This window comes from Oncorhynchus kisutch, linkage group LG17, assembly GCF_002021735.2.
Source record: "Oncorhynchus kisutch isolate 150728-3 linkage group LG17, Okis_V2, whole genome shotgun sequence".
Lineage (NCBI taxonomy): Eukaryota > Metazoa > Chordata > Actinopteri > Salmoniformes > Salmonidae > Oncorhynchus > Oncorhynchus kisutch.
This window is the reverse complement of record NC_034190.2, coordinates 64,711,881-64,735,641: the sequence shown is the minus strand read 5'-3', so window position 1 is coordinate 64,735,641 and position 23,761 is coordinate 64,711,881. Positions and strand designations below refer to the sequence as shown.

Below are 23,761 nucleotides of genomic sequence, written 5' to 3'. Positions count from 1 at the left end.
ATCTCTATTATCAGTCCAGAGTCCTCTAGGCTTACAGAGAAAATCACTCAATCACATTCAACCTTAAGACAAATAAAACAGACCAAAATACTATTTTAGGACTATAGTTAGTACAGTGCCTTGCAAAAGTATTCATCCCCCTTGGCGTTTTTCCTATTTTGCATTAAAACCTGTAATTTAAATGTATTTTTATTTGGATTTCATGTAATGGACAGACACAAAATAGCCCAAATTGGTAAGGGGCACCATGAAGACCAAGGAGCACTCCAAACAGGTCAGGGACAAAGTTATGGAGAAGTACAGATCAGGGTTGGGTTATAAAAAAATATCCAAAACTTTGAACATCCCACGGAGCACTAAAAAATCCATTATTAAAAAATTGAAAGAATATGGCACCACAACAAACCTGCCAAGAGAGGGCCGCCAACCAAAACTCATGGACCAGGCAAGGAGGGCATTAATCAGAGAGGCAACAGAGACCAAAGATAACCCCGAAGGAGCTGCAAAGATCCACAGTGGAGATCTGTCTATGGGACCACTTTTAGCTGCACACTCCACAGAGCTGGACTTTATGGAAGAATGGCCAGAAAAAAAGCCATTGCTTAAAGAAAAACATAAGCAAACACGTTTGGTGTTCGCCAAAAGGCATGTGGGAGACTCCCCAAACATATGGAAGAAGGTACTCTGGTCAGATTAGACAAACATTTTGCTTTTTGGGCATCAAGAAAAACGCTATGTCTGGCTCAAACCCAACACCTCTCATCACCCTGAGAACACCAACCAGCATGGTGGTGGCAGCATCATGCTGTGGGGATGTTTTTCATCAGCAGGGACAGGGAAACTGGTCAGAATTGAAGGAATGATGGATGGCGCTAAATACATGGAAATCCTTGAGGGAAACCTGTTTCAGTCTTCCAGAGATTTGAGACGGACAGAGATTCACCTTCCAGCAGGACAATGACCCTAAGCATACTGCTAAAGCAACACTCGAGTGGTTTAAATATCTTGGAATGGCCTAGTCAAAGCCCAGACCTCGATCCAATTGAGAATCTGTGGGATGACTTAAAGATTTCTGTACACCAGCGGAACCCATCCAACTTGAAGGAGCTGGAGCAGTTTTGCCTTGAAGAATGGGCAAAAATCCCAGTGGCTAGATGTGCCAAGCTTATAGAGACATACAGCTGCAAGTCTCTTGGGGTAATTGCTGCAAAAGGTGTCTCTACAAAGTATTGACTTTGGGGGGTGAATATTTCTTGTTTGTTTCAAAAAAAAAATATTTTGCATCTTCAAAGTGGTAGGCATGTTGTGTAAATCAATTGTACAACCCCCCCCCCCCCCCCCCATTTTTTTTTTAATTCCAAGTCGTAAGGCAACAAAATAGGAAAAATGCCAAGGGGGTGAATACATTCGCAAACCACTGTAGGCCTGCATGGTTTAGTATAATCTCATAGCGTCAATAGAACATGAAAATACTTAAACTCTTAAGGCCATATACAAGGTGCCGAAAAGCTGATTGGTGTTTTCAGTCTGGTTGATGCCATTAGCTATACTTGTGGGGAAACATGAAACATGCATCCATGTCTGCTGGAACCGATGACTCTGGGCTGGAACTCACGACACCGTTTTACCAGCTGAGCGATGGCCCAGTGGCATCCTCTTCCACACCACAGCTGGTGGTTTCATTATAGTTAGTCAGCAGCAGCTAGCCAGCCAATAGGGAATTGAACCAGGGAGGAAACATCAGATCAGAGATAGGCTTAATCTTTTCCTGGAGACAATGGAGTAGAGGGAGTACCTGGTTTATACTCCTCCACACACAGCAAGATAAATAGCTGCTGTTCGAGCACAGAACTAGCTGTTAACAAATCATTACCCTCAGTCAGCCTGGTGGCAACAAGGAACTACGCCACGCCAGATGAGCTATCAAAAGATCCGTTGACTCTCTAATCATTCTTCAGCAGGGAGCACGCAGTCTCTCTTTTTTTAAATTAAGACAGCAGATCGCACTTGTAAAGACAGCACTTGTAAAGTTTGGCCTATTCATGCTTTACTGAGAGAAGAAAAGAAGACCTTACTGCACTGTAGCCTCTGTTTCCTATAGATCTGAAACACACAACTGTAGCAGAAGCAAGTGTACTGACAATCAGCTTCCAAGAAATTGCAATATTTATTGATTACTTTTTAAAATTTTGTTTGATATTTTATTTAGGGAGTAGATCAGCTTTAATATTGCAGATAGATTGTGGCTTCCATCAATGTAATTGTCTGCATATTTTCCAATCCCCCATATATATATATTTTGTAAATACATATATGCAGTTGAAGTCGGAAGTTTACATACTCGTTTTTCAATCACTCCACAAATTTCTTGTTAACAAACTATACTTTTGGCAAGACAGTTAGGACATCTTCTTTGTGCATGACAAGTCATTTTTCCTACAGACAGATTATTTCACTTATAATTCACTGTATCACATTTCCAGTGGGTCAGAAGTTTACATAAACTAAGTTGACTGTGCATTTAAACAGCTTGAAAAATTCCAGAAAATTATGTCATGGCTTTAGAAGCTTCTGATTGGCTAATTTACATAATTTGAGTCAATTGGAGGTGTACCTATGGATGTATTTCAAGGCCTACCTTCAAACTCAGTGCCTCTTTGCTTGACATCATGGGAAAATCAAAACAAATCAGCCAAGACCTCAGAAGAAAATGGTATACCTCCACAAGTCTGGTTCATCTTGCGAGCAATTTCCAAATGCCTGAAGGTATTACGTTTATCTGTACAAACAATAGTACGCAAGTATAAACACCATGGGACCACGCAGCCATCATACTGTCTCCTGGAGATGAATGTACTTTGGTGCGAAAAGTGCAAATCAATCCCAGAACAACAGCAAAGGACCTTGTGAAGATGCTGGAGGAAACAGGTACAAAAGTATCTATATCCACAGTAAAACGAGTCCTATATCAACATAACCTGAAAGGCCTCTCAGCAAGGAAGAAGCCACTGCTCCAAAACCTCCATAAAAAGTCAGACTACAGTTTGCAACTGCACATGGGGACAAAGATCATAGTTCTTGGAGAAATGTCCTCTGGTCTGATGAAACAAAAATAGAACTGTTTGGCCATAATGACCATCGTTATGTTTGGAGGAAAAGGGGGAAAACTTGCAAGCCGAAGAACACCATCCCAATCGTGAAGCACGGGGGTGGCAGCATCATGTTGTGGGGGTGCTTTGCTGCAGGAGGGACTGGTGAACTTCACAAAAGAGATGGCATCATGAGCATGGAAAAGGATGTCGATATATTGAAGCAACATCTCAAGACATCAGTCAGGAAGTTAAAGCTTGGTCGCAAATGGGTCTTCCAAATGGACAATGACCCCAAGCATACTTCCAAAGTTGTGGCAAAATGGCTTAAGGACAACAAAGTCAAGGTATTGGAGTGGCCATCACAAAGCCCATACCTCAATCCTATAGAAGAATTTGTGGGCAGACCTGAAAAAGTGTGTGCGAGCAAGGAGGCCTACAAACCTGACTTGGTTACACCAGCTTCTTCTAGGAGTAATGGGCCCAAATTCATCCAACTTATTGTGGGAAGCTTGTGGAAGGCTACCCAAAATGTTTGACTCAAGTTAAACAATTTAAAAGCAATGCAACCAAATACTAATTGAGTGTATGTAAACTTCTGACCCACTGGGAATGTGATGAAAGAAATTACATCTGAAATAAATCATTCTCTCTATTATTATTCTGACATTTCACATTCTTAAAATGAAGTGGGGATCCTAACTGACATAAGACAGGGAATTTCTACTAGGATTAAATGTCAGGAATTGTGAAAAATGTATTTGGCTAAGGTGTATGTAAACTTCCGACTTTAACTGTATATAATAAATAAATAAAAATATATATTTGTTTTCCCCCTAACCCTACCACTTATTGTATAATTTTGGTAATGAGGCCTCTATTGGACACTAAATGACCAACAAGACAAACAAAGGTGTAAAAGAGACACCAGACAGGTAGGAGATATAACATATAATGCAGTAAAGACTCACACTTATTTTGGTAGCATCCTTTGACATCTCATCCTGGGGTACAACCTGTAGGAAAATATTTCAAAGAATGAGAAACATTAGACATACTTTTATAACATTTTCTTCATTGGGTAAAAATGCCTTACATCAATGAGTCCACTTCCAGGTCATTTGATCAGAGCAGAACAATGGGCATAATAATGCTCACTTTACAGGTAATTGCATCAAAAAGGTACAGCTGGACTCAAAATTACATAAACCCAGTGTTCCTCTGTGCATAGTCTGCATACTGTATGCGGAGAATCACCACTCTATTCAGAGCAATAGATCTAGAAGTGAAACCTGTGTTTCCCCCCAAGGTACTCATCTCCACATTCGTAGCATAACTCACATTTATAATATGAATTCAAAACCAAAAAAAGTATGCAATACATTTCAACCTGAGAGGAACCAATATATTATCCTGTAGACATGGTTCATCCAGGAAAAGAGTGTAGGCCTGACTACATTACAACACAGACTGTACAGTATTCTAGGCCAGTAGCACCACCTGGCCCACGCTCCAGCAAGGGAGGCAACAGCCAGTCCTCCAGGGGCATGTCATGAATAATGAATCTGAGTGAGGTGAGAGGAAGTTTCTTTACATTTCTCCCTTTTCCAATTAAAAAGTGTCGAAAGACAGCAGGAGGCCTGGAAAACGTCACGTCCTTATGGAAAACCTGCTCTGCTTTGCCCAGCTCAGGTAATCCTCCTGATGAAATATTTCCTCAGCCTCCTCTTCTGTTCTTGTGCCTCCGGGGCACCTGGGGAACCTGCTGCTATTTCTGCCTACTGCAGTGATTCATGTGTGGTTTGTTACGTGCTGCTCACCTCACTCAGTTTAGCTCTGTGTACTTTATTAGTTGGTCCTGATTTTGACCTGTACAGCTGTGCACGATGGCAAACTAAAGATTGAGACTGAGTAAAGGAGTTTGTGTGCATATCCTACACTACTTACTGCTATTTACATTGTGATTTGCAATGAAGGAGAATAGGAAGACTGTTCCACAACTATCCATGCTCTGCCGCATCCCTGTGATCACTGATCACAGAACACCTCCTCAGCAACATTCTCTAAGCAGTGACAGAGAGCGAGCAGTCTCTTAATGTGTTGAAAATCCCAAATTGTTTGCATTGTCAACTTCCACACAGCTCCGACACACACACTTACCCCACCAGACATGCCACCAGGGGTCATTTCACAGCCCCCAAATCCAGAACAAAATCAAGAAAGCGTACAGTATTATATAGAGACATTATTGCATGGAACTCCATTCCATCTCATTTTGCTAAAAATAGATATAGACCTAGATAGTTTGTGTGTATGTATTGATATGTAGGCTATGTGTGCCTTTAAAAAAAAGTTGATGTATTTCCATCCTTGAGCTGTTCTTGTCTATTAATGTTCCATATAATGTCTTGTTTCATGTTTTGTGTTTTATGTGGACCCCAGGAAGAGTAGCTGCTGCTTTTGCAACAGCTAATGGGGATCCTAATAAAATACCAAATACCAGTCTAGCTACCTGATTGGTGGTCCAGGGCTGTTTCTCTGTCCAGTCTCTGTGGTTTCTGATGTACCACCACTGGATCTCCAGGGAGTAGGAGGGGCCTGCCCCCCGGAAGGAGCACGCCATCTCCACGTCCTGGCCACTCTGTGCTGTGATGTCATGGGGAACCTCTGTGAACACAGCTGTATGGAGAAAAAGCAGTTGGCTATGAAAAAGATGACCCAGTCCTCTCTGAAGACAGTCCTCTCTGAAGACAAAGAGCTGTTTTGCTCTTTGATTTACAGTGATAATACACTGTGATTGTAAAAGTCTCAAATAGAATGTTGAGTAAACCCTAGTAATAGTGTGCATAAAGAAATTGTATTTCCGTGCTATAGGCATTCTGCAAATACAACACTCTTTAAGGAACACAATCCATAAAGACTTGTGTTTCTAAGCAACTATGAGGAATTTAAATCATAAATCCTCATTTACTAGATAAAACATTTCTATTTTGATGAATCTCATTGTGGTCACCTGGCTTGCTATTTAGTTAGCGTAATTATTCAATGTTTGTAATAAAAAGTGTTGGTATTAATATTACCACTCTGCATGTAATCTAAAGAAGGCATTACTGTCAAAACAGCTCCCTTGTTGCTGTTAAAGAAGCAATACTATTGTTTTGGTTTTTCAGTTAAGATATAGCTTTGAACTATAACAGACAGCTTTGGTATATTCTCAAAAGTAGTTCTGATAAGCAATGTCATAACTGATTAGTTCAGCCTTGCTGAAGGGCTGGCAAACTAAAGAGGACTTGGTTTTATGCTGGAGAGAGATACACCCACACTCAATCTGTGATGGAGTGCTTACTAAACAAACGCTGAGATAGTTGTGAATGTGTTCAAACACACAGTGTAAATATGCAGTGCAATAATAATACAGTTTACATAGCCTGTCATAATACTATAATGTACAGTGCCTTGCGAAAGTATTCGGCCCCCTTGAACTTTGCGACCTTTTGCCACATTTCAGGCTTCAAACATAAAGATATAAAACTGTATTTTTTTGTGAAGAATCAACAACAAGTGGGACACAATCATGAAGTGGAACGACATTTATTGGATATTTCAAACTTTTTTAACAAATCAAAAACTGAAAAATTGGGTGTGCAAAATTATTCAGCCCCCTTAAGTTAATACTTTGTAGCGCCACCTTTTGCTGCGATTACAGCTGTAAGTCGCTTGGGGTATGTCTCTATCAGTTTTGCACATCGAGAGACTGACATTTTTTCCCATTCCTCCTTTGCAAAACAGCTCGAGCTCAGTGAGGTTGGATGGAGAGCATTTGTGAACAGCAGTTTTCAGTTCTTTCCACAGATTCTCGATTGGATTCAGGTCTGGACTTTGACTTGGCCATTCTAACACCTGGATATGTTTATTTTTGAACCATTCCATTGTAGATATTTGCTTTATGTTTTGGATCATTGTCTTGTTGGAAGACAAATCTCCGTCCCAGTCTCAGGTCTTTTGCAGACTCCATCAGGTTTTCTTCCAGCATGGTCCTGTATTTGGCTCCATCCATCTTCCCATCAATTTTAACCATCTTCCCTGTCCCTGCTGAAGAAAAGCAGGCCCAAACCATGATGCTGCCACCACCATGTTTGACAGTGGGGATGGTGATGAGCTGTGTTGCTTTTACGCCAAACATAACATTTTGCATTGTTGCCAAAAAGTTAAATTTTGGTTTCATCTGACCAGAGCACCTTCTTCCACATGTTTGGTGTGTCTCCCAGGTGGCTTGTGGCAAACTTTAAACAACACTTTTTATGGATATCTTTAAGAAATGGCTTTCTTCTTGCCACTCTTCCATAAAGGCCAGATTTGTGCAATATACGACTGATTGTTGTCCTATGGACAGAGTCTCCCACCTCAGCTGTAGATCTCTGCAGTTCATCCAGAGTGATCATGGGCCTCTTGGCTGCATCTCTGATCAGTCTTCTCCTTGTATGAGCTGAAAGTTTAGAGGGACGGCCAGGTCTGTGTAGATTTGCAGTGGTCTGATACTCCTTCCATTTCAATATTATCGCTTGCACAGTGCTCCTTGGGATGTTTTTGTATCCAAATCCGGCTTTAAACTTCTTCACAACAGTATCTCGGACCTGCCTGGTGTGTTCCTTGTTCTTCATGATGCTCTCTGCGCTTTTAACGGACCTCTGAGACTATCACAGTGCAGGTGCATTTATACGGAGACTTGATTACACACAGGTGGATTGTATTTATCATCATTAGTCATTTAGGTCAACATTGGATCATTCAGAGATCCTCACTGGAGAGAGTTTGCTGCACTGAAAGTAAAGGGGCTGAATAATTTTGCACGCCCAATTTTTCAGTTTTTGATTTGTTAAAAAAGTTTGAAATATCCAATAAATGTCGTTCCACTTCATGATTGTGTCCCACTTGTTGTTGATTCTTCACAAAAAAATACAGTTTTATATTTTTATGTTTGAATCCTGAAATGTGGCAAAAGGTCGCAAAGTTCAAGGGGGCCGAATACTTTCGCAAGGCACTGTAATAATACAGCTGCAAGCAGCAATGGACGGGGTTCACAGGACAACAGAAAGAACACAAGATCAGTTGGATAACAAAGCAAGGACTCTATCATGTATGAACTATCTTAATTTATGTGCAATCAGTGAAAGCTTTACAATGTTTATCTCAATACCACAAGCATGACACAAGTGAAGTTTAGTCTAGTGCTCTAGGTTGGTTTGAATGCAGCAGGTAATCATTCTTAAAGTCATCACTTAATGTATTGAGTTTATATACTGAACAAAAATATAAACGCAACATGTAAAGTGTTGGTCCCATGTTCCATGAGCTGAAATAAAAAATCCCAGAAATGTTCCATATGCACAAAAATATTCTTTAAAATTTTGTGCACAAATTTGGTTACATCCCTGTTAGTGAGCATTTCTCCATCGCCAAGATAATCCAAAGTCACAAAAAACTCAGATGGGTGTGGCATATCAAGAAGCTGATTAAACAGCGTGATAATTACACAGGTGCACCTTGTGCTGAACGCCACTCTAAAATGTGTATTTTTTGTCAAACACCACAATGCCGCAGATGTCTCAAGTTTTGAGGGAGTGTGCAATTGGCATGCTTACTGTAGGAATGTCCACCAGAGCTGTTGCCAGAGAATTGAATGTTAATTTCTCTACCAATGTCGTTTTAGAGAATTTGGCACTATATCCAACCGGCCTCACAACCGCAGACCATATGTATGGCTTTGTGTCGGCGAGGGGTTTGCTGATGTCAAAGTTGTGAACAGAGTGTCCCATGGTGGGATTATGGTATGGGCAGCCATTAGCTACGGACAACAAATACAATTGCACAATTTTATCGATGGCAAATTGAATGCACAAAAATACTATGATGAGATCCTGAGACCCATTGTGAGCCCGTTTTTAAGGTATCTGGGACCAACAGATGCATATCTGTATTTCCAGTCATGTGGAATCCATAGATTAGGGCCTAATGATTTTATTTCAGTTGACTGATTTCCTCATATGAACTGTAATTCAGTGAAATCTTTGAAATTGTTGCATGTTGCGTTTATATTTTTGTTCAGTATATATCAATTCTGGGTTCAATTTGATTAATGGATTAGTGTTATTTTCATGATATTTCACATTCTAATGTACTTGTCCTCTTGCTCGGTTGTGCACCGGGGCCAGTTTGCCAGTTTGCGCTGTTCTGTGAAGGGAGTAGTACACAGCATTGAACAAGATTTTCAATTTCTTGGGAATTTCTCGCATGGAATAGCCTTCATTTCTCAGAACAAGAATAGACTGATGAGTTTCATAAGAAAGTTCTTTGTTTCTGGCCATTTTGAGCCTGTAATCGAACCCACAAATGCTGATGCTCCAGATACTCAACTAGTCTAAAGAAGGCCAGTTGTATTGCTTCTTTAATCAAGACAACAGTTTTCAGCTCTGCTAACATTGCAAAAGGGTTTTCTGATGATCAATTAGCCTTTTAAAATGATAAACTTGGATTAGCTAACACAACGTGCCATTGGAACACAGGAGTGATGGTTGCTGATAATGGGCCTCTGTACGCCTATGTAGATATTCCATAAAAAAATCTGCCGTTTCCAGCTACAATAGTCATTTACAACATTAACAATGTCTACACTGTATTTCTGATCAATTTGATGTTATTTTAAATGGACAGAAGATGTGCTTTTCTTTCAAAAACAAGGACATTTCTAAGTGACCCCAAACTTTTGAACGGTAGTGTACATAGTCAAAAAAGTGAATTGTTAATAGTTTCCTTATTTTTTAAGATATGCCAAACTTAACATGGTTCATCATGGTAATGTATATGATGACCCCCAAACGTTTTAAATTCATAGTTCATTGTGGAGTGGACGTACAAAAGACGTAAATAGACACGTAAAATCAGATTTCCTGATTCGTCAATAACTCAGCCATCTCTTAAAACTAGAACCCTTAGATACATTTTTTGGACTTAATGAATTATATATAACCATTGATTCTTATAACTTGCCACATGAGCTTAGTTCAACTGTCGTACCCCATCAGAATCAAAAATATAAGTTTGTTTAACTCCGATGTTAGTAAAATAAGTAAATGTAAACAAACACTGTATAGCCTCAACAGATGGTTAAAACTATAATCATGGAGGGTCATCATCGCTAGCTCTGTCTATGCATTTGAGAGTGGTTACATTTCCCCAGGCCCATCCCACAGCTTTTTTAAAACCAAAATAAAGGTGGGGTGACCCTTTGTTATTGTTTCAATTAAGAATTCTAGCTTTAACCAATCCCTTAGCGTTTCTCAAACTAAGTTAACAGATGTATTTGGACATCGGTTTCATTAGAATAATGTTTTTCAAAGGTTTTCAAAAATGTCCTAGGAGGGAAATCCTTATGGGCAAATTTCATGTTCATCATGCAAACAAAGTTTCAACAGGGCGACGTACTGTATATGTGAGACCGCTTATAGGTCAATTGGTGCCATTATTTTTGACCAAGTTACTCATGGCCTCTAGGTCTTACTCTTTTCTGTGTGCCAAATTAGAAAACAAGTTACCAGTCTATGCTTGAGTCATTTGACCATGTTAAGAAAAAAAGTTAATAAGAATTCAGACAATAACAGTGTGTTCACAGCTTTGCTGTGAACCTCTAAATATATGCCATTTAGCACACACTTTTATCCAAAGCGACCTACAGTCATGCGTGCATACATTTTACACATTCGTGGCCCCGGGGATATAAGCCTGCATTAAATGTTTACTCTTGCCCACGTGGATATCAGCTAACCTACTGAATGTCAAAAGAGAGTAGCACATTCTGAAGTAAGAACATCTTCTGTTTCCCACTGTAATTCACATGGAAGTGGAGCTAGATATGGGCCTCCTTCCAGACATCTGCCTGGGTGGGAGGAGAGCGGGGAAGCTGCCTGGGCTGAGCTGGCTCCTCTCCATGTATAACACGGGCTAAAATCCCCCACATGGGTAAACTAGCTTTAGCAGAATGAAGACATCAGTTTTTCTGATCGCAGCACATCTGCCTATTAACTGGGCCCAAATCCTCTTAAACACTCTCTTAAACACATTTTTAATTTGTAGCTAATCCCCTTCATGGTGACGGGGGCTCAGAGGAAGCAACCACACAACCCCACTGGTGTACTGCTGCTCACACTGTTTGAAATCTGTCTAACACTGGTGAAAGTGTCTTTCCTCGGCAGACAACGGAGTCAGCATGGCAAACCATTGTGTTCTAGGAGTAACCTCCAAAAAGTCACAAAAAACTCAGATGGGTAGCACAATATCAAACTCTAGCAATGCCTCAAATAGTACACTTTCCACAGGGAAGTGCTGGAACATAATTGGTGCTTCTTAGAAAACACTACCCTCAAAAATCACATCAACCTTGAGTATTCATGAGAGACAGAACTGAGAGAATGAGAGAGAGAACTGCATTCAATGTGAGACACAGAGAGCAGGAGCTGGCCATGGTGCTGAAAGTCCGGTGCTCATGCTAGCTTATCGTTAGCTCCCAGGTGGTAGGCCTATTCAATCTCCACTAGGATACCGGAGGACATTGCATAGAGGCAATAAAGAAATTCAATTTCTTCTTCAAATTTCTATCTAACATTCTTTGTAATCCACCGCTCCCAAGTCTTAGTTTAATAGCCTCTCTAAATATCTGGACTAAATGTGCACACCGAGAACACAATGTCTCCCACTCCGGAAAGCTACAAGCCCTCAGTCATATCTCACTTGTAAATTGATCAAACCCCTTTGTATTTTTCATTTGCCAGACACAAAACACACTTTGCATTGATTCAGCATTACATGGTGGGAAGTGGAGGAGCAGCAGCCTAAGGGCTCTATTCAATCAGATTCGCTTTAGCCAACATCTGCATAGCGGTTGTTTTGGCGGTGGAACTGTGTTAGAGTCCACAAGCGGCTACTGGTATTATACCTAAAGTGGACATTGCCATTAAGAGAAATCCCATGCATTAAGAGTCACATTAAGAGAAATCCCATGCATTAAGAGTCACATTAAGAGAAATTCCATGTAGCCTTGCTTACAAGTTTGAACACTGGAATGTGAGATGTAATCTACACTTCAATTAGGCTGATAGAAATCCTCATTATTTAGTTTGATGATTTTCAATTTGAGTGTCATTATTTCTATATAGCCTACACTTTGTCATTGTGAACTTGTAACAGGAGTGTGACAGGTGTGGCTTTGTGACAATGATCAAGAGCAGCTGTTCACCGATTTGACAGCTCCAACAAAGTTACACCTCAAAAACATTAAGCTATGTGGGTGTCGGCTATGGACGGTTAACATTAGATCTGATTCAATCTAGGACTAAAGCTTTCTTGTATTCAAAGCATTGATGTAAACCGTCATTAAATGGATAGGCTCTCTGTAGTGGTTGTTGATCACGTTTCTGTATGCATCGGGATGGCACATTTGTATGACATGATGCCAAATATGGGTTTATAGAGAAAATGTGTGAATGATTGACAATACAACAGTCTGTGTATATTTATTTGATCAAAGCCTACATGAATGACATTGATTTGGATACAATGGTAATTCAAAGATGGCGTGTCTAATAATTAACACCTTATCTGCACATTTTAATTAGAGGCCTCAATGGACTTTAGAAATTAGATCTGAAATGTCTGGAGTAATAGAATAAACAAATCACTTCAATAATTGCTGGAAAAACTGCAACAGAAAGACAGACGAAGGGGAGCAGGATAAGATGGAGAGGAATCTTTTAGGCTTGAGAAATCCTGGGAGGACTGCTGTCTTCATCTTCCGTTGAAATGTGGAGTTATTATTGTGCGTTGATCAAAGCTAGCTAGAGGTGGCTCATCGTGGTATTGTCTTAATGCAGAATACCTCAACACTTGAACTTTTTTTGTAAGATATCACTAATAACAGACAAATAGAGATTCACCACTTTCTCACTGCACGTAACCTTTTCTTAAATCTTTGTATTTTCTTTGTGGTTATCTTGAGAAAATGGCCGAAAGGAAGGGGGATTGCAGCCCACACTATACTGTAAGTGGAGAGATGGATATCTATTTGATTGGACAGTATGAAAAATGACTGAGCATGGCTGGGATGGGAAATAAACCATTTATATCATCTATTCCCGTGAGATCTAATGAGCGAGGCGAGCTGTGTGGTAACTTGCTTATTAGAATCTACAGCAGCATCTTATTTGAACTCAGGTGGAGGAATTCCGCTCAAGGCTCCAAATAAGTAATAATTCCAAGTGGCAGTCTGATAGTCACACTGCACAGCACAGACAACATCACGCCATTACAGAACCATCATTTGTATTTTCCTATTCTGATCCATATTCTGGGCTGGAAGTTGCTGTACCACAACAACTCATCCAAATTCCACTCTCACCCCCATGAAATTCCATCACAACAGTCTTCCCCTTTCACTCTCTCGCTTTTTAAATATCTCAGAACACTGCAACCACAGTCACTAGGTCCACCTCTGAATGTACAGTGCCTTGCGAAAGTATTCGGCCCCCTTGAACTTTGCGACCTTTTGCCACATTTCAGGCTTCAAACATAAAGATATAAAACTGTATTTTTTGTGAAGAATCAACAACAAGTGGGACACAATCATGAAGTGGAACGACATTTATTGGATATTTCAAACTTTTTTAACAAATCAAAAACTGAAAAATTGGGCGTGCAAAATTATTCAGCCCCTTTACTTTCAGTGCAGCAAACTCTCTCCAGAAGTTCAGTGAGGATCTCTGAATGATCCAATGTTGACCTAAATGACTAATGATGATAAATACAATCCACCTGTGTGTAATCAAGTCTCCGTATAAATGCACCTGCACTGTGATAGTCTCAGAGGTCCGTTAAAAGCGCAGAGAGCATCATGAAGAACAAGGAACACACCAGGCAGGTCCGAGATGCTGTTGTGAAGAAGTTTAAAGCCGGATTTGGATACAAAAAGATTTCCCAAGCTTTAAACATCCAAAGGAGCACTGTGCAAGCGATAATATTGAAATGGAAGGAGTATCAGACCACTGCAAATCTACACAGACCTGGCCGTCCCTCTAAACTTTCAGCTCATACAAGGAGAAGACTGATCAGAGATGCAGCCAAGAGGCCCATGATCACTCTGGATGAACTGCAGAGATCTACAGCTGAGGTGGGAGACTCTGTCCATAGGACAACAATCAGTCGTATATTGCACAAATCTGGCCTTTATGGAAGAGTGGCAAGAAGAAAGCCATTTCTTAAAGATATCCATAAAAAGTGTCATTTAAAGTTTGCCACAAGCCACCTGGGAGACACACCAAACATGTGGAAGAAGGTGCTCTGGTCAGATGAAACCAAAATTGAACTTTTTGGCAACAATGCAAAACGTTATGTTTGGCGTAAAAGCAACACAGCGCATCACCCTGACCACACCATCCCCACTGTCAAACATGGTGGTGGCAGCATCATGGTTTGGGCCTGCTTTTCTTCAGCAGGGACAGGGAAGATGGTTAAAATTGATGGGAAGATGGATGGAGCCAAATACAGGACCATTCTGGAAGAAAACCTGATGGAGTCTGCAAAAGACCTGAGACTGGGACGGAGATTTGTCTTCCAACAAGACAATGATCCAAAACATAAAGCAAAATCTACAATGGAATGGTTAAAAAATAAACATATACAGGTGTTAGAATGGCCAAGTCAATGTCCAGACCTGAATCCAATCGAGAATCTGTGGAAAGAACTGAAAACTGCTGTTCACAAATGCTCTCCATCCAACCTCACTGAGCTCGAGCTGTTTTGCAAGGAGGAATGGGAAAAAATGTCAGTCTCTCGATGTGCAAAACTGATAGAGACATACCCCAAGCGACTTACAGCTGTAATCGCAGCAAAAGGTGGCGCTACAAAGTATTAACTTAAGGGGGCTGAATAATTTTGCACGCCCAATTTTTCAGCGTTTGAAATATCCAATAAATGTCGTTCCACTTCATGATTGTGTCCCACTTGTTGTTGATTCTTCACAAAAAAAGACAGTTTTATATCTTTATGTTTGAAGCCTGAAATGTGGCAAAAGGTCGCAAAGTTCAAGGGGGCCGAATACTTTCGCAAGGCACTGTAAATGCTTCTATTCTGTGACATGGTTATGAGTTTGAAAGTTTTGAAATGATCCTTCCCTTGTTTTGGTGGTTAGACAACAGTTGGTAGACAACATTTGCTGGGATGGTGGCCAGATGAGGACTGTGTGTTCGTTGCTGGTTCTCCCCGGTAGCAGAGAGCGAGAGTGAAAGAAGTCCCACTGGCTTTGAACAACCGATTATGGAGCAATAATTCTGATGCCAAAACTTCAGCGCTGTCTCTCATTACACCCAGCAGTACCATCCACATCCTTGACTTGGGCTTTCCCTAGATACAGTGCATTCAGAAAGTATTCAGAGCCCTTTACTTTTTTCACATTTTGTTACGTTACAGCCTTATTCTAAAATTGATTAAATCGTCCCCCCCATCAATCTACACACAGTACCGCATAATGACAAAGAAAAACATGTTTTTTATACATTTTTGCAAATTTAGTACAAATACAAAATGGAAATATCACATTAATACAAGTACTCAGACCCTTTACTCAGTACTTTGTTGAAGCACCTTTGGCAGCGACTACAGCCTTGAGTCTTCTTGGGTATGTTGCTACAAGCTTGGCACACCTGTATTTGAGTTTCTCCCATTCTTCACATACCGCACATTCACAGACAGGGGGGAGTTATCCATTTTAGAATAATGCTGTAACGTAACAAAATGTGGAAAAATTCAAGGGGTCTGAATACTTCCTGAATGCCCTGTATGTACATATAACTAGGAATAAAAGTAACAGATAGTAAACAGTAGCAGCGGCGTATGTGAGGCTGCCAAAAATGTTAGTGCAAAAAAGGGTCAATGCAGGTAGTCCGGGTAGCTATTTGGTTAACTATTTAACTATTTAGGAGTCTTATGGCTTGGGGGTAGAAGCTGTTCAGGGTCTTGTTGGTTCCAGACTTGGTGCATCAGCACCTCTTGCTGTGAGGTAGCAGAGAGAACAGTCTATGACTTGGGTGGCTGTATTCATTGACAATTTTTAGGGCCTTCCTCTGACACCGCTTGGTATAGAGGTCCTTGATGTCAGGGAGCGTCAATGGTACAGCTGTATAACTTTTTGAGAATCTGAGGGCCTATGCCAAACCTTTCCAGCCTTCTCGGGGGAAAAGGACTTGTCTTGCCCTATTCAGGACTGTGTTGGTGTCTTTGGACCATGATAGAGCCTTAGTGTGTGGACATCGAGGAACTTGAAGCTCTCGACCCACTCCACTACAGCCATGTCAATGGCTGTGTGCTCGGCCCTCCGTTTCCTGTAGTCCACAATCAGCTCCTTTGTCTTGCTGACGTAGAGGGAGAGGTTGTTGTCCTGGCACCACACTGCCAGGTCTCTGACCTCCTCCCTATAGGATGTCTCATTGTCGTCTGTGATCAGGCCTACCACCAACATGTTGTCGGCAAACTTAATGATGGTGTTGGAGTTGTGAGAGGCCACACAGTCGTGAGTGAACAGGGAGTACAGGATGGGACTAAGCACACACCCCTGAGGGGTCCCCGTGTTGAGGTTCAGAGTGGTGAATGTATTGTTGCCTACCCTCACCACTTGGGTGCGTCCTGTCAGGAAGAGCTTGTGCGTGAAGTAAAGGTAATTTAGAGTTTTTTTAGGCTCTATTTGCACAGAGGACCTGCTGGTAGAAATGAGGTGAAACGGATTTCAGTTCTCCTGCATTAAAATCACAGGCCACTAAGAGTGCTGCCTCTGGATGAGCATTTCATGTTTGCTTTTGGCCCTATACAGCTCATTGAGTGCGATCTAAAAGTGCCAGCATCGGTTTGTGGTGGTAAAAAGACAGCTATGAAAAATCTAGATGAAAACTCTCTTGGTAAGTAGAATGTTCTACTGCTTATCATAAAGTATTCTAACTCATCGGAGCAGAACCTCGAGACTTCCTTAAAAGCTGTTGTTAACAAAGACACATCCATCCACCTTGAGCATAACCGACGCTGCCGTTCTGTCCTGCCGATGCATATAGAAACCAGTTCCAGTATATGTGTATTATCCATGTCCTTATTCAGCCAAGTTTCTGAGAAACATAGGATATTACCGTTCTTAATTTCGTCACCGGCGTAGCTTCATTAAGGTGCCTGCACGCCCGCCTCTATATCGCCGTATCTTTCTCTTCCCGAGTCTCTGGGATTAGGGCCTTGTCCGGGGTGAACAGTGCTGTATGTCCTGTGCATTCCACTAGTTGAAGTAGAAATCTTCATCCAAATCGAGGTTTGTGATCGCTGTTCTGATGTCCAGAAGCTTTTTTTCGGTCATAGGAAACGATGGCGGAAACATTATGTCCAAAAAAAGTTCGGATTAGCGAAAGAAAACACAAAATAGCAGGAGCCTGCAAACCGGCCGCAATACATTCCAACGCCATTCTATAACATTGGGCAATGGATTTTGCGTGTTGTAACTCTTTCCAGTGTGCATCAGCAAGAGGCAGTTTTTTTGCAGTATTTTTGTAGCTAACATGTGATGATAAATACACACTGGATTGATGTAAACAATCATGATATTATTCTGCCAGGTAAGCATAGGCTACTTTGTAATTAACATTTAATTGAGAAGGTTTTTGGGAAATTGTTTCCATCTACCAGAAGACTTTTCATTAGTATCATCGCTAACGGCTACACAAAGTGGTAGATGCACATACACAGACAAGGGGAGTTCTCGTTGCCTCTTCAGAAAGTTGCAGGAAATACGAATCACTGATACATTCTGTTCAATATATTTAGGTGATTCCCTACTGTTCGTTCAATGTATTTTTTTATTTTGTTAACTTCCAATTTAAAATCTGGATTTCGTCCGCGTTCTTTGTATTGTAGATTTTATAGGGCCTTAAAATATCTGTTGTTTCAGCCATCATCCACAGGGCTGAGGATTGTTGAATGTTGTATCACTAACAGTGACAGGTACATGTAAAACCCCAGCTCTCAGAGCCGTGATGATCCATGCTGGGGGTCTGCCTCTAACACTTAGAGCTTCTGCTACTATAAGATGAAGTATGATGATATTGTTCCTTACAGAACAGCCTGTCTGGTATCTATAAAGCAATCGAGTGATGTGAGTCATGCCATCATCAGGCCTCTACATAAGATGGTCAGTGTTCTACATTACACGGGGGGAGCTCTAATGAACTACACATTTCTACTGATCTGGAGCCAGAAACTCAGGGATTGTAGATGACACTTTGGAAAATAGAATGTAGGTGCGGGGAACGGAAGGGAGGGTGAATAGAGAGAAGGTGTGTGGGATGACAGAGAAACCAGAGAGATCACAAAGGGAGCAAGAGACGGAGAGAAACCAGAGAGATCACAAAGGGAGCGAGAGACGGAGAGAAACACACCAGGGGTGAAGATGGTGTCAGGAGAGAAAGAGAAAAGTGAAAAGAAAAAGGGACAGTTAAACGAAAAAGAGGATCTGGAGATGGTGGAGAACAGTGACATTTAAAAAGAGGATCTGGAGATGGTGGAGAACAGTGACATTTAAAAAGAGGATCTGGAGATGGTGGAGAACAGTGACATTTAAAAAGAGGATCTGGAGATGGTGGAGAACAGTGACATTTAAAAAGAGGATCTGGAGATGGTGGAGAACAGTGACATTTAAAAAGAGGATCTGGAGATGGTGGAGAACAGTGACATTTAAAAAGAGGATCTGGAGATGGTGGAGAACAGTGACATTTAAAAAGAGGATCTGGAGATGGTGGAGAACAGTGACATTTAAAAAGAGGGCATTGCACTCAGGTGCCACATTCAGGGCCCTGGGAATATAAATGAACTTACAAAGAATGCAGAACTCTGTACACACAAACTAGTGCATTGCGTTTATAATCTTGATACTTTTAACTAAACAACACTCATCCAAATGACAGTATCTACACACAAAAATAACTAGGCAGTAAATTCAGCTTTCAACCCTGGATGAAAAAAGAGCAGGAAAAGCCCGTTATGAGAGTGATGTGCTTTGATACTCTCTCCCTCCCTAGATGATAGCTGGCCTAGCAGATTCATTAACCTCTGGAGTTGCCTCCACAGACCCAGGCAGAGAGAGGCATGTCTCCGAGCTCAGCCTCTGCCTTTGATTTCTCACTTACCACTGGCAGGCCAGTTAGCCAGCTCCATCCACTCCACTAAAATAATTGCCTCTTCTAACGATGCTCTCTTAAAATAATGTAAACAGCAGTGTCCATGTTTCAAAGACACCTGTAAGCTTCTTGAAGACACAGTAAACAGACAGCGACTGACTATCCAAAAGGTCATTTAATGTATATTCCCCATTCTGAAATGAATCTTTCCTGAATGTCTTTTGCTTTCAATTATTTTCAGCTGAAATGCTATGTAGATATTTATGTTTGTAATAAATAGCCTACATGTTTAGGCCTAGTCACTTTCCAGGTAAAAGGTATTGTACATCTTTTGGAGAACAGTGGAAACCGGGGTAAGTAAAATCAAAATAAGATTACATTTCCAATTAACAATTTTGACACAAGACAGAGTTTGGATTTACGCAGCTGATTACAAAAAGTTAACAGTTATCGTAAATAACCTCATCAAGCTGGTTTGTCACCTGGAATGCATTTCAATTAACAGGCGTGCCTTGTTAAAAGTTAATTTGTGGAATTTGTTTCCTCCTTAATGTGTTTGAGCCAATCAGTTGTGTTGTGACAAGGTAGTATACAGAAGATATCCCCATTTGGTAAAAGTCCATATTATGGCAAGAACAGCTCAAATAAGCAAAGAGAAATGACAGTCCATCATTACTTTAAGACATGAAGGTCAGTCAATACGGAAGATATCAGAGTTACCAGCCTCAGAAACTGCAGCCCAAATAAATGCCTCACAGAGTTCAAGTAACAGGCCCATCTCAACATCAACTGTTCAGAGGAGAATAAGGCCTTCGTGGTCAATTTGCTGCAAAGAAACCACTACTAAAGGACACCAATAAGAAGAATAAGAGACTTGCTTGTGCCAAGAAACACGAGCAATGGACATTACACCGGTGGAAATCTGTCCTTTGGTCTGGAGTCCAAATAGGATATTTTTGGTTCCAACCGCCGTGCCTTTGTGAGACGTGGGGTGGGTAAACGGATGATCTCCACATGTGTATTTCCCACCGTAAAGCATGAAGGAGGAGGTGTTATGGTGTGGGGGTGCTTTGCTGGTGACACGGTCTGACTTATTTTGAATTCAATGCACACTTAACCAGCATGGCTACCACCACATCCTGCAGTGATACGCCATCCCATCTGGTTTGGGCTTAGTGGGACTATCATTTGTTTTCCAACAGAACAATGATCCAACACACCTACAGGCTGTATAAGGGCTATTTTACCAAGAAAGAGAGTGATGGAGATCTGCATCAGATGACCTGGCCTCCACAATCCCCCGACCTCAACCAAATTGAGATGGTTTGGGATGAGTCGGACCGCAGAGTGAAGGAAAAGCAGCCAGCAAGTGTTCAGCATATGTGGGAACTCCATCAAGACAGTTGGAAAAGCATTCCAGGTGAAGCTGATTGAGAGAGTACCAAGAGTGTGCAAAGCTGTCTTCAAGGCAAAGGGTGGCTACTTTGAAGAATCTCAAATATAAAATATATTTAGATTTGTTTAACACTTTTTTGGTTACTACATGATTCCATATGTGTTATTTCATAGTTTTGATGTCTTCACTGAAAATAGTAAAAATAAAAACCTTTTGAATGAGTAGGTGTTCTAAACATTTGGACCGGTAGTGTAGGCCTATATTACACCACAATGAGAGATTTTATAGACCTTTTTTAAAGCATGGATTTGGGTCACAACCAGTTACTATAACAAGCACAAGCAACATCTAAATGGTTATAAAACAGTGATTAATGGCCTGGGATGGTTAAAATGATCTAGTAAAAATGCCAATGCTTTATAATCCAGTCATTGATAGTAAAAATAGCTACTTACAACATTTCTAACAGTCAAAATAGTGATATTCAGAATGATCACATGATAATTCCACGAGACTATTCACTTCAGTAATTTACTGTGAGGTGTTCATTGGTTATTGTTGTGCATACGAAGTCCTTTTCTTATTACAGCACTTGGGAGAAATTGGTTAAAATACCATCATACCTAAATGGATTAAAAACCAACACTGCTAAAATTATCCAATGGGAGAATATGTTAAATACTTTGTCACCGTTTCATGGAATGTCTGAGCTAAAAAGGACAGAAAAATACAAAGCATGTTCAACTTGGCTAAACACAAATGAGTGGGATGAATATAGCTGGTATAATTTTTTTCATCACATGACAGACACACACTGAGCCCCATGCTGTGCTGCCTGCATAACAATAAGCAGTATGCTTTGAGACATGTCGGGCTCTGGGGGCTTTTTAGTCCATTGACATATGCAAGTCGTGTTTCCCCCATCGTACAGTTCCAACTGTGTTTCGGCCGTCACGGAGGAGAGCAATTAAATAGCCTCCCCACAACAATCAATGAATTCAGAGGCAAATACCTCACCTCAGAGATAGGACAATCAATAATCACAACAGTAGTGCCTAGTAAAGGCATCCAGAAGCCCTATCAGGACTCAGTAAACATGGATTCAAAAAGCATATATAGCAATACATCCACACACAACAGCCTACACAGCTAGTTAAAGTTGTGAAATCCACTGACATCTTTTGAAAACTGAAAGGGAAAATGAAAACCAAAATGAGCATGCTCTTTAAATCTCCCCAGCCAGCTAGCGAGCCAGCAGCCAGCCAAGCCAGGTCTCTGGGGCCAGATACAAATGGTGTGATGCAGCGCTACGAGAGATATCAGCGTTTGGTATCTAATCTCCTCGCCCTCCTAATGCACCCAGGAGTCTCTCTCTCCAGCAGCTGAGACAGAGAGGGGAGCTGACAGTTCAGAGAGCCAGCCAGGGCCAGGAGAGGAGGAGAGGAGAGGAGCTGAATGTGTACCCGACAGTGATGCTGAAATTCACCTCCACCTAAATCTGCTTCTCCTCCGTTCCCAAAGGGATTCTCATTGGGCGGCCTGACACCAAAAATAAGAAATAAACGGCCTTCTTCGATAACATGTAGTCAAGGGGATTCAACAAAACAGCTCTCTTTTTCTTCTCCATCCATTTGTGGTGACTTTGATGAATGATGTAGCTCACTGCTTATGTTTAGAGCTCATCTGAAATGAATGGAACCAGACAGGAGCAAGCAGGCGCACTGCAGATACCGAGTCAGAAGTCCTATATAGACAGGAAAGTCTTGTTGGAACATTCCAGGTTATCGAATACAATAGCAAACAGTGATTTGCTGTTTCCGAAAGGTAAAAACAAGATAGGGAGAGATTTTGTTAAATGTGTACTTTTATTGCACATTTTCAACATGATTACAACCATGACTTAAAAGTACAATTAATACCTGGATTGTACCTGGACTGTTATTCTTATACTCAGTCCTAGCATACCATGAGCTCCATCCTTGATGAGCTATCCTATTTAATGACTGCAGAATACCAGCCAATATCCTTCACAAGAACAGAACGCCAGATAAATAAAAGACACCCGTCCTACTTTTTCTTTCCATCCATTTAAAATAAAACACTTCTGCGAACTCTGAGACAGAGACTTTCTCTCTGTCCTTGAAAAGCACAGAACAGCATCCGGCTTTTCAAGAGTCTCTCTCGATGCCACACCAGTGGCGCCTTTGACAGTGTGGCTGTAGAGAGTGCGCAGCGATGAGTTTGACGTGCCATATTAAAAAGAATAACAGCCATGAAAAGTGTCACATTTGATTGGCTGAAACACATCAACCGTCTGCAGAAAAGTCCCCAGACATCCTGAGAGGGTGAATATGACGTCCTGATAATAATTTATCTGCAGCAGGATGTATAATATCTTGTAGCTAAATGTATTTCCCTTCTAAACATTGTCCTCCATTGATGAAAAAGCCTGGCCAGCTAAAGTGATGACAAGTTCAATCACGTCTAACAACTGAGCTAGCTATTAACTGTTCATCACAGCAGTGCACTACACTCCAAAATGCCTACATGAATCTAAACTTGTGTGTCACTGCACCGAGTAACCCTATGGTCATTATCTTTTAATATCACACCAACATCTCACACTCACTCCCCCCCCCCCCTCTCCATCTTATTCATTTGAGGAGCTGCCAGGTTGTTTTCCAGTCTGACAGTTCAAGACGAGCGTGAACTTCACCACTGACACAGGACAGCTTTGCACCTGTCACAGCTTGTCTTGCTGAGGGGGAGCAGGTGCCTCTGCTGGTTATGGCAGACACAGAGATGTCTATGGAGTCTACTTTAAAAACCCTATAAAACCTCTGAGCACCTCCCCAAGACCCCACAGCTAGTCAGACGGGGGTTTATGGATCTGACAGATTTGAGATGCATAGGGAAATGTTGATTTGTTTCAGATGATAGATGCTCATCTGTTTTCCTGGTTTAGAATGACAAATACCCCACAAGCATAAAATATGCCTTAATGTTATGGTATTGTATAATTGTGTATG

The 23,761-nt window shown here is 41.1% G+C and overlaps 1 protein-coding gene across 1 annotated transcript in view; it reads right to left on the bottom strand.

Annotated features, from left to right (window-relative positions):
* LOC109908694 (V-set and transmembrane domain-containing protein 2-like protein) overlaps positions 1-23,761 on the bottom strand; it is a 34,540-nt gene that overhangs the window by 2,854 nt on the left and 7,925 nt on the right. The window contains exons 2-3 of the mRNA XM_020507347.2: positions 5,602-5,768; positions 4,061-4,105 (exon numbers count right to left, since the gene is read on the bottom strand). Of these exons, the coding sequence (XP_020362936.1) occupies positions 4,061-4,105; positions 5,602-5,768 (212 nt within the window). The remainder of the gene's footprint in view (positions 1-4,060; positions 4,106-5,601; positions 5,769-23,761) is intronic.